Here is a 12,135-nt window from a genome sequence, read left to right as displayed (position 1 = left end):
TTTTCTGCACTTCTTTATATGTTTTCCCCTCTCCAATCAACTTCTTATTCAAAGTTCTTACTTCTTTGGCACAATGCTCAGAACGACCCCGAGCAAGGGCTAAAACCAGCAGGTCCAACATTTGCTGAGCTCCTTTAAATAGGGACCATATATAACCCCTGTTTCTTTACAGAATTGAATTCCACACTGCTAGTAATTTGACCACCCCCTTTCATTACTCGGCTGCCCCTAGTCATGATTTTTTTCCCCATGTTGTATTATCTTTTCTGCCAAAAACAGTTATTAAACACACTAGTGATGTTAGACTGCTATTATTCTGCACATAAATATGTGGCAATTCAGGTATCAAAACAAAGTTCTTGCCTCTGTGGACTCAAGTGCATTAAATATAATTATATGTCACCTCCAGGGATATTACCCATAACCACTCTAGACCACCATTGATATTGGTGTGAGCCCTGTTATTATTTAAGACTCGCATAACCTAATACTAAGTATTAACAGCTAAGTCCCCCTAGGACCCCAAGCATTATACAAGGTTTATTACAGCAGTTTACCCAGTATTTCTGAAACCATTGGTGTGACATAATTACTAGACAGCATTAAAGGGGTTTTCCAGGCTCCTGATAGTGATGACTTCTTCTCAGGATAGGTCATATATGATCGATGGCAGGTGAGCTGCAGTAACCCAGCCCGGCCACTGCACTGTGAGCGGAGCTGTGGTTCCTCTTCCATTCAGTATGGCAGTTCCCGTGCCAGAGGCTGCAGGGAACAGCTAAATGTTGGGATGCGGGTTGTCGGACCCTCACTGATTTGGATATTAATGACCTATCTTGACAGGTAATATGAGGAGCCTGGAAAAACCCTTTAACTAGATAATATTCTGGCCTTTTACGTTCTACCTTAACTATAGATCATTTTGTTTCTTCAGATTCATGGCTGCCAACTTTTGGAAACGGTTTACAAACACAGCTGTGGGGGGCTTCCTCCAGTCCGCAGTGCGCTTGAAAAGTAAGGAAATGATTTCTCCCTTAATCGTGCTATAATTTTGTTAGAAAATGCAGTTTAAGACACATCTCTCATCAGATTATGCCTTTTTTATGGGCAGAGGCACAATAAGGGTCCATTCACACATCCGCATAAATGGGTCCGGAACCGTTCCGTAGTTTTGCGGAAGGGATCCGGACCCATTCATTTTTAATGGGGCCGGAAAAGATGCCGACAGCACACAGTGTGCTGTCCGCATTTCCGGTCCGCGCCCCGAACTTCCAGTCTGCGGCTCTGGAAAAAAATAGAACATGTCCTATTCTTGTCTGCAGCTGCCCGGTGTTTTGCGGACGTGTGAATTGACCCTAATAAGGGGAAGGTCAGCTCTCCATTAGCCTAAACGGCACATGTAGTTTTGCTAAAAGGAGCCATCAAAGAATAACGCAGATTCATAGTCATTGACTCCTGCTGTATTCATGATGGGAGTGCTTACCCGGCCCTTCTCACAGTGATTGACGGGCTGCTGTGTGTCTGCACAGTGGTCCTTTCCATGTAATATACCGCTCTCACATAGGGCAGCATAGTCTTATGACTTAAAGGGAACCTGTCACCGTGATTTTGTGTATAGAGCTGAGGACATGGGTTGCTAGATGGCCGCTAGCACATCCGCAATACCCAGTCCCCATAGCTCTGTGTGCTTTTATTGTGTAAAAATCCCCGATTTGATACATATGAAAATTAACCTGAGATGAGTCCTGTCGCTGACTCCTCTCACGTACAGGACTCATCTCAGGTTAATTTGCATATGTATCAAATTGTTTATTTTACACAATAAAAGCACACAGAGCTATGGGGACTGGGTATTGCGGATGTGCTAGCGGCCATCTAGCAACCCATGTCCTCAGCTCTATACACAAAATCCAGATGATAGGTTCCCTTTAATTACCAAGTGTGCGTCATTTTATTTAAGTGATGCATGGACCGTCTCCTATCAAAGCTAAATGTTGGGATGCGGGTGGGCACACATGGACACCTGAATTTTCACCTAATGGTGCAGATGAGACTTTTTTTTTTTTTACTTCACAGAGGAAAGACTGATGATGGTTTCCTTTCTGTTCAGACATCGCTAGATCCTAGGAGGGACCCAAAGGCTGTCTAATTTGTTTTATGTTAGGGCATTGTACCATAGGCCCTAATAAGTTAGATAGGGTTATTCGTAAGTCTGTTCCTAGATCATACCGGGTAATGTTAAAATCTCATCAATACACTTCCCAAAGCTGCACATTCCAACCCGCTTGCTGCGGCCCCAAGGTTTCCTTTAACCCTTGAGAGCCTGGAGGAAGCTGTATATTGTTTGTATATTTCCCTTGTGTCTCCTTAGAATCCTAGCTGTATGTCATGGGGTCATGTACAAGCAGCTTTCAGCTTGGATGCTTCATGGACTTCTCTTGGACCAGTATGAGGAGTTTTTTGTCAAACAAGGACCATGCTCTGGCAATGCCTCTGCCCAGTCTGAAGAAGAAGACTGATGACTTGGGTATTGGGGGCCTCACTGGGAAACAGCTACGGGAGCTGCAAGACTTGGTAAGAAACTAGACTAAAAGGTTCCGTACACCTGCAGTGACCGTTGGCAGAGTGCTCGTTCGGCTGACAGCTACTTCTCCTCACTCCTCCATACACATAAATGCTCAATTCAGCCAAGCGTGTATGTGTTTTTAAATGGGGGGAGAGATGAGCAAACCGCCGCCAGACACTTCAGCCAGCTTGTCTCCTGAGAGAAGAAAAGGATTGTGCGTTGAATTTCAACACGCCCGATCCTTATCGCCCCTTAAATAAAAGCGTGTTTGGTCAACAAATGTCTAACGTTTATGGGGCTCTAACATTTTATATCGGGAGTTTGCAATTACTCGCGGACAGCATTGTGCTTGTGTATGGAGAGTGATCCCTCTTGTAGACCCAGTTATCTTGGAGAGGAGAAAGGCTGGTTTATGGAGAAAGTGAATGTATAAGTCACAGGGTGATACGAATCTGATTGATGGGGGTTTGACCACCAGGGAACCCCACCAATCACGAAAGTCCCTGAGTTCCCCAACTGAATGGAGCAATGGTCTGTCTTGCGCGCTGCTGCTCCATTCATCTTTGGGATGCCGGAGAGAGAGAGAGAGGTTTCGTAGTTAACTCTTTGATTAAAGAAGTTATCCCATGAATGATGTAAAAGTGAAAATCCTACATAATCTAGTACATAACAACCACTTTCTAACAAATCTTGAACCAGTCCTGTACCTCACATGGATCCAGAGATCTCTCCATTCAATATTCTAATTGTTCTGCTAGATTTATTTCAAGCTGTCAGCTTAGGGCACGTGTCCGTTCAGGTTGTGTCCTTTCTGCTGCAGTTTGTGACAATAGAAGGATCGAACTGAGCGTGTGCTTTCTTCTTAGTGAGCAGGACAGAGAAACTAGAAAAAGAGAAAGCAGCAGGTGTCACTATACAGATAGATTCAATTGAATAAGGTCTCATGCACACGACCGTATGCCCTCCAAGACATACGGTCTGTGAGCGGGCCATATGTCCCGGAGTGGCATACATCGTGCGCACGGAAGCTCACAGCATCAATGGTTACTATGATGCTGTGCGAATCGGGCCACCCGTGGAGCTATTGTCCCGCACTCATAAGATCATATAAGTGCGGGAACTATGATGCTGTGTGCTCCCGCGCGTACGATGTAACCCGCTCCGGGAAATATGGCCCGCTCACAGACCGTATGTCTCGGAGGGCATACGGTCGTGTGCATGAGCCCTAACTCAGCTATAATACATTTTTAATAACATGCAATTACAGAAGTATTCAGATCCAGATGCTGGTTTGAAAACTGTAAAATATTTTTCGTGGGAAAACCCCTTAACCTCCCTGTTGGGGAGGAGCGGTAACCCCGAGTCACGCTTGGGGTAACATTGCAGAGTACGTTCACCTTCTGCCGGCGATGTCCTCCGCTTGTGTTCTGCCAGATCTCCATACCTTTCGAAAAGTCTATACCAGAAGTGATGCGGCCGCACAGGGATCAGCTGGAGGAGGGTTTGCGCAAGCGCACATCCACTGGCTTGGAAAATAACTTTTGCCGCGCCGAGATAGAAGTACTTTGTGCACCGTGCGTGCGCACTTAGGGGTATAGAGCTTTTGCAGCGCACAATGTTGCATCAGATCTCCCTAACCCTGAGTGCGCACAAATCATCAGATCAAATCAGGATGAACTGCAACTGATGATTTGTGCGCACTCAGGGTTAGGGAGATCTGATGCAACATTTTGCGCTGCAAAATCTCTATACCCCTAAGTGCACACGCACGGTGCACGAAGTACTTCTATCGCTGCGCTGCAACAATTATTTCCTAAGTCAGTGGATGTGCGCTTGCGCAGCGCCGGGCATACCCCTCTTCAGCTGATTCCTGTGCGGCCGCGTCGCTTCCGGTATAGACTTTTCGTAAGGTTTTGAGATCTGGCAGAACACCGGCTGGCATTTGACTTCCTGGTTCCGTTCCCTGCGAGCAGCAGCTGCGCATGGGAGCGGAACTGGGCGGGAAATTCATATAAATATAAACTTAAAAAGTGACAAACGCACATAAAATAGGTTATACATTGTAATCTGAGAGGATTACACTGTATAACCTCAGATCTGACATTTGATGACTGTACAGTGCCCCTTGCCTGTCATTTTACTGTCATTTGCGCCCATAAAATATTTATGCAAAAAATTGTACCACTTTTGATACAGAATTACTGCCATAATCGTACCGCCAGGGAGGTTAAAGCAAAGTGGATTGAGACCACTCCTCAAAACGCAAATTCCACAATTATGGTGTAGAGTTCTTACAAATTTCTTTGGGGGGGGTTTCGTCTTCTTCTGTTCACATTCTCTCTCCTTCGGGTGGGTTGGTTCAGTCAGTACACATTTTTTCTGAAAATGCTATTTGTAATTTTTATTTTCTCTTGGAAAATATATAAAAAAATAAGGTTAAGTGTTATTCTTTTTCATGCTTTGTAATATAACAGCGGCTTATTGAAGAAGAGAACATGCTGGCTCCATCCCTCAAGCAGTTTTCTCTGAGAGTTGAAATGCTACCATCTTATATCCCTGTACGAGTTGCTGAGAAGATTTTATTTGTTGGAGAATCGGTCCAAATGTTTGAAAATCAAAATTCTAATATGACAAGAACAGGTAAGAAACAATGCACACCCCTGATCTTCTTAGGCTATGCTATACACACATAAATATAGCGCTTCCACGTCCTCTCATTTTATGCTGATGTAACGAAATGAAGGCAGTGTCCAGAGCGCTGTTCTCAAAGGTAATATTGTATTAGGGCTCATTCACACGACCATATGAATGGGTCTGCATCCATTTGGGTGCAGACCCACATCCTTAGTTTCGTTCCGTGGCTCCGCAAAAAGTATAGAACATGACCTATTCTTGTCGCAATCACGGACAAGAATATACATTTTCTATATAGTGCCGGCCCTGTGCATTCCACAAAACGCGCAACACACATGGCAGGTATCCGTGTTTTGCGGATCTGCAATTTGTGGACCGCAAAACACGGCACGGTCATGTGAATGTACCCTTAAAATGTTAAAATAAGTCCATACACATTTCAGGGGCGGGTACATCCTTCATATCTGAGAAAGGGGCTGGCTGCCCTCAATTCATGTCATATATGGATTTATGTTAATGTTTTAATAAAATATTACCTTTTGAGGACAGCGCTCTGGACCCTGCCTTGATTTCTCCCTTTTGATCGCTATTCTGGTTTCCAAGTGAAGCACCAGGCGAGGTGGCAGCTGCAGTCCCTTGTTGTGCACTCATCATACCTAATTACGGAGTTGGGCCGGTATCTGCACAACTCAGTCTGGTGAGTGTAGTCCGGTTCAATGCCATTTTAATTGTTGGGACGGTTTACGCCAGGCATCCTCAAACTACAACTCCCACAATGCCCTGCTGTAGGCCGATACCTGTAGGCTGTTCGGGCATGCTGGGAGTTTTAGTTTTGCAACAGCTGGAGGGCCGCAGTTTATGGATGCCTGGTTTACGCTATGGAGCACCATGTATTTTATATCTTTTATCTCATTGTATGCTGACGTTCCTGCTATACACTGTAATAATAAGATATCATTCTGATGTTACGGACCTGTTCACACTTTAGCTCCACTGAATAGAGCTAAAATGTGTTCTGAGACCCAGCTTCGTCTGTCTAGACACCACACCAAGAAGGGGCACGTTTATTCTTGGTGCGGCTAGATTTAAATCGCCAAACTGCATTGAAAGTAATGGGAGGCAGACACTAAGCGGCTGCCGTTGGTATTTTGGCGCAGAGTCCACACTATAACCCAGGCAGCATAATTCACCGTGTGAACAGGCCATTAAAGGAGTTTTACTGGGACTTGGATACTGATGACCTATCTTTAGATTGATTGATCGAGGTTCAACACTCGGCAACCAGACAGATCCGCTTTTTTGGCTGGCACTGGAGACTACACATGGCCGGAGCTTAATCTGCGAGCGGGTCTCTGGCATCAATAGTGAACAACCAAGGCAGTCTCTGCCATGGAGTACGTGGCGGATTTTGACAGCATCACAATCACAAAAGCTAATTTATGGTCACTTTGGCATGTTCATAACAGTCAGACTCTCTGCCCCGGCCATGGCTTTTCCACTCTTCTGCTTGGTGAGAACCTGTACCAGACTCCTCTGCAGAGAAACCGCATCATTAGCAAGCAAGAGGTGACAATAGGCCCAAGGGTTATGTAAAAGCAATGGAGGGAGAACCAGGCCCTTCTATGCTGTGTGGTAAACCTGACCCCAAACATAGGACACCCATATAGCAATGTCCTAGTTATTAAAGGAATTGGGCAGGGGCGTCGTTAGGTCAAAACATTCGGGGCTTGAGCCCCGGATGTTTTGACTAGTGCCCCGAATGTAATGCTGGCAGTCATTTCCACACAATCTCCTGCACAGCCTGGAGCCCGACTCCGCCCACTCATGTGACTGATCACATGCTCCTGACATCATGAAAGGTCCTTCTGCCCACTAGTGTAACTATCAACTCCTGAGGTAGGACATGTGAATGGAGCATTTCTAGGTGCATGTTTTGGCTGTATTCTGCCCCCTGCCCTGTACTGTACCCCCCCCCCCCCCCCATGCTGTGCTGTGTATACCCCCTGCCCTCTACTGTACCACATATGCTGTATTTTGCCCCCTGCCCTATACTGTGCACCCCATGCTGTATTCTGCCCCCCTGCCCTATGCTGCACTGTGTGTGCCTCCTGCCCTGTACTGTACCCCCTATAATGCACTGTGCCCCCTATGCTGCACTGTACCCCCTATAATGCACTGTGCCCCCTTTGCTGCACTGTGTGTGACCCCTGCCCTTTAGTGTGCCCCCTATGCTGCACTGTGTGCCCCCTGCCTTATACTGTGCCCCCTATGCTGCACTGTGTGCCCCCTGCCTTATACTGTACCCCCTATAATGCACTGTGCCCCTTTTGCTGCACTGTGTGTGACCCCTGCCCTTTAGTGTGCCCCCTGCCTTATACTGTACCCCCTATAAGGCACTGTGCCCCCTATGCTGCACTGTGTGTGCCCCCTGCCCTGTATTGCGCCTGCTATGCTGTACTGTACCCCCTGCCCTTTAGTGTGCCCCCTATGCTGCACTGTGCGTCCCCCCCCCCCTTGCCCTGTACTGTACCCCCTATCCTATACTGTGCCCTGTACATTGCAACCTCCCTTCTCTGTCTCTAGTGCTTGCCACTTGGCACTATCATGGCACACTAAGGCCGATTTTACATCCCGTTGTGGCATTCGTCTAATGCAGGGGTAGGCAACCTACGGCACTCCAGCTGTTGTGAAACTACAACTCCCAGCATGCATTATTGCTCTGCTCTTCTCATAACTCCCATAGAAATTAATGGAACATGCTGGAAATTGTGGTTTCGCAAAAGCTGGAGTGCAGAAGGTTGCTGACCCCTGGTAATGTATACATAAAATGTATATGTTAACAGGTGACTCAGACTGACACCATCAAAAAAAATGATACGTTAATGTATACATTTTTTTTTAACAGACTTTGCAGGATACAAAGCGTAGTGTGCTGCGCTTTTGTATCCCATTTTCCAACGTAAACATTAAACGGATCGCAAAAATGTGATGTGAACTCTCCCTTACATATGCACATATAGGATGCCAGGATAGTCATGGAAGGGGGGGGCCCCATACAAAATTTTGCTGTGGGGCCCAGTCAGTTCTAGCTACGCCCCTGGCTGGCAGGGTCGGCCGCTCTGACTCTCCTGCGCTGCACAGCCCCGCCATCCTAATCCGTATCCTGCAGTAACTGAACTTTAAAACAGCGCTTATATGATCTCATTACTATCTTACACACTCAGCTCCGGAAACATGCAGTGCTGGTGGCGCTCGCTCACTGACGTCACGCGCCTGCTCCTCCCACTAGGCGGTGCAGGCCGTGACGTCAGTGAGTGAGCGCCGCCCGCACTGCCTGTTACTGGAGCTGAGTGTCTAAGTCAAGATAGTAATGAGATGTGCACTGATTTAAAGTTAAGTTACTGCAGGATACGGATTACTGAGGGGATGATCTGTTGGGTTGTCCAGACGGCTAGGCCCTTCACAGTAGTTATTAACCCGTTTCAGCAGTCCTCCATTCACTGAAGGGGGGACTGCTGAAAGGGCCTAATAACTACTGTGAAGGGAGGACTGCTGAAAGGGGTTAAAGGGGTTGTCCGGGTTCAGAGCTGAACCCGGACATACCCTTATTTTCACCCCGGCAGCCCTCCTGAGCCTGGCATCGGAGCATCTCATGCTCCGATGCGCTCCCGTGCCCTGCGCTAGATCGCGCAGGGCACAGGCTCTTGTGTTTACAATAACACACTGCCGGGCGGTAACTTCCGCCCAGCAGTGTGTTCGGTGACGTCACCGGCTCTGAGGGGCGGGCTTTAGCTCTGCCCTAGCCGTTTTACTGGCTAGGGCAGAGCCAAATCCCGCCCATCAGTGCCGGTGACGTCACCGGGGTTCCTGTCAGCCCCATAGAGAGCCCCGGTACGTCACCGGAACTCAGAAAAATGCCTTTGCCCTGCGCGATTTAGCGCAGGGCAAAGGAGAGCATCGGAGCATGAACTGCTCCGATGCTCATGTCAGGGGGACTGCCGGGGTGAAAATGGAGGGATGTCCAGGTTCAGCTCTGAACCTGGACAACCCCTTTAATAACTACTGCGAAGGCCCATGAGGGCGTGGCTTCACGGGGTAGGGGCGTGGCTTCACAGGGGCGTGATACATTGGGCTTGTGCCCCGGATGTTTTCAGACCCTAGCAACGCCCCTGGAATTGGGCTTTAAATTCTCACTGTCTTCACCATTTGTTTCTTGAGCAGGTTCTATATTGAAAAACCAGGAAGATAGATTTGCTGCAGAATTGCATCGGTTGAAGCAGCAACCTTTGTTTAGCCTGGTGGATTTTGAGTCAGTCCTTGACAGGATCAGAAGCACCGTAGCAGAGGTAAGAAGACTTTTTTTTTTTTTAATTCTCTCCAGTGGCAAAATGTCTTCACAGTGTAGATACATGTTACATGTTGGATCCCTGTGCTAAGAACATGATTGGTCCCTGAAACGTATACTATTGATTTTTCATTCACACATCCGTAGAATGTGTCCGCAACCCATTCCGCAATTATCTGGACCGGGTGTGGACCCATTCATTCTCTATGGGGCAGAAATGGATGCGGACAGCACACAGTGTGCTGTCCGCATTTCCGGAGAGCAGCCCCGAACTTCCGGTCTGCGGCTCCGGAAAAAAATAGAACATGTCCTATTCTTGACCGCAATTGCAGACAAGAATAGGCAGTTCTATGGGGGTGCCGGTCGGAGTGTATGGTGGATTCGCCATACACTACGGATGTGTGAATGGACCCTAAGAGATTTAGTTTGCTTTAGAATTAGGGATTGAGAGAGATGATTAAACCTGTGCATGATTAGTTTGTGAATGTGTAAAGCAGGACTATATTCTATATCAGTGATGGCGAACCTTTTTAGCGACAGAGTGCCCAAACTGCAACCCAAAACCCACTTATTTATCGCAAAGTGCTGACATGGCAATTTAAACCTGAATACTACAGTCCAATATAGTATAATCTCCATGTACTTTATCATTTAGCTATAATGGCCTGCCTACATTCAGTGCGCTGCCCGTGCTGTTCATAGTGCGCCCTGCGCTGATGAATGGCATATTGGTACACCATAGACTTTTTTCAGGGTTCGGGTGCCCACACCCGTGCCATAGGTTCGCCATCACTGTTCTTTATGGTGGTTATGTGCACTGGTTCATGAAATCCAGCACAGGACAGAGATGTATCATAGCTTTGCTGACCTCTGGCACAGGAAGAGGTAGGTACATATGAATGGCTACTGACTGGCTGCTTACATGTTACTAGAGGAGTACAGTGGTAAGGAAACGTCAAGAAGGAATGTATATTACGGACCATAACTCATCCCTAATTATAACCGTGCTTTCAAAAGGAAAGCCCGCCCAGCTAGGCACTTGGGGGCAATTTTTAATTGGAATAAAAGTGCTTTTCCTCGACTGGAATAAACACCCAGATGACATAGAAGTATGGTTATAATGCTTCTACAACGTTCTGATGGCCAATGCTGGTAGTTACATTAGTGAAATTTACGTGACAGACTCCCTGTTCACGTCTTTGTTGTAGCTTTTAGCAGACGCACTTCAGACATCAGCAGCACCCTGCAAACCCCATTGATGTGTAATGGGGTCTGTCATTTTGTTGGGAAAAATAGCGCTGCATGTAGTTCAAATTTTCTCATCAAGAATGACCAGCTACTACTAGAGATGTGGACAGAGTCTAATACATTAGAAAACCCAGATTGTCCAGAACCTATTTTGCAACAAGAAGCTTTATATCCGTGACTAAACATTTTCTCGCTCGTATCATTGGGGGGACACAGAAGACCATGGTTATAGCTGCTGCCACTAGCAGCCGACACTAAGCAAAAAAAAAGTGTTAGCTCCTCCTCTCAGCTATACCCCTCCTGCAGACACTTAGCTTAGTGTCCGTAGGAGGCAGACTTTTTTCTGCAGGTCTGCCAAAGTTTTTTCCTTTTTTTATTTTTCAGGTTTGGGCTACAGGTGGGCTCTCACCACCTGTTTTTCCTACACTTGAGGGGGGAAACCAGTGGGTCCTCAAGCCTGCTGCTTGTTCCCCACCTCTGGAAGACGAGGAGGAACAGTGGATCTCAAATTCGCTGTTACCCGCCAGTTACAGGGTCACCTTAGCTACTACTTCTGGAAGTCTCCCCTGTTACCGGTGTAGCTGCCCTCCCCAAGGGGCAGCACACTGAGGAAGGTGACACTTCTGGAATCACAGTGGGCAGAAACCGTCTGGGTAAGTATATTACCTACCTCCCCTGCTGGCCTACCCTGTGCCTGACCCCCCCCTTCTCCTGTGGTCTCTAAGCTTATGCCTTCGCCCCACCAGTTGCCCAATAAGCTCCGCCCCGGCCTTCTGCTAACCCCTTCCTTGCCTCAGTACTACTGTGCTGAGGAAAGTGCTTACTGGGCTCTCTGCTGAGGCTTACAGTGCTGGTCATTAGTACAGACAGATGTGGGTTCAGTTCCCCTAGCTTTGTTTTGTTAGGTAAAAAAAAAAAAAAAACTTTATATTATTAACCCTTGGAGCTATCTGGTCCTTCTGAACCTAGTCTCCATGCCATTCTGTAGGCAGAATTTATTTACCCCACCACTGGATACATAAGTCCTATAGCGTAAGCGGAATCCTGGCACTACCGCTGGATACAGCACTCCCTGTAGCTTCTCTCCTTCTATAGGCGGAGTAGTTGCACTACCACTGCATTCCGTGAGTGCTGTCACATTCCCTTCCCTTCTTAGGCGGAATATGTGCGCTCATCACTGGACCCTGTACATTCTATAGCATTACCCTCCTTCCTAGGCGGAGTAGTTGCCCTTGCACTGGATGCCGTACAGCCTGTAGCATTTCCCTCCTTCCATAGGCGGAGGACTTGCACTACCACTGGATACCTTACAGCCTGTAGCATTACCCTCCTTCCATAGGCGGAG

General features: G+C 47.2%; 1 protein-coding gene across 1 annotated transcript in view; it reads left to right on the top strand.

The window, feature by feature from the left end:
* Positions 1-12,135, top strand: part of TUBGCP4 (tubulin gamma complex associated protein 4) — a 99,852-nt gene that overhangs the window by 39,100 nt on the left and 48,617 nt on the right. The window contains 5 exon segments of the mRNA XM_044279560.1: positions 932-1,011; positions 2,369-2,513; positions 2,515-2,571; positions 5,038-5,203; positions 9,419-9,543. Coding sequence (XP_044135495.1) covers positions 932-1,011; positions 2,369-2,513; positions 2,515-2,571; positions 5,038-5,203; positions 9,419-9,543 — 573 coding nt within the window.

The sequence above is a fragment of the Bufo gargarizans genome, chromosome 2 (genome assembly GCF_014858855.1).
Source record: "Bufo gargarizans isolate SCDJY-AF-19 chromosome 2, ASM1485885v1, whole genome shotgun sequence".
NCBI classification, from domain to species: domain Eukaryota; kingdom Metazoa; phylum Chordata; class Amphibia; order Anura; family Bufonidae; genus Bufo; species Bufo gargarizans.
The sequence above is the reverse complement of the archived record's forward strand: the minus strand, read 5'-3'. Positions and strand labels throughout refer to the sequence as shown.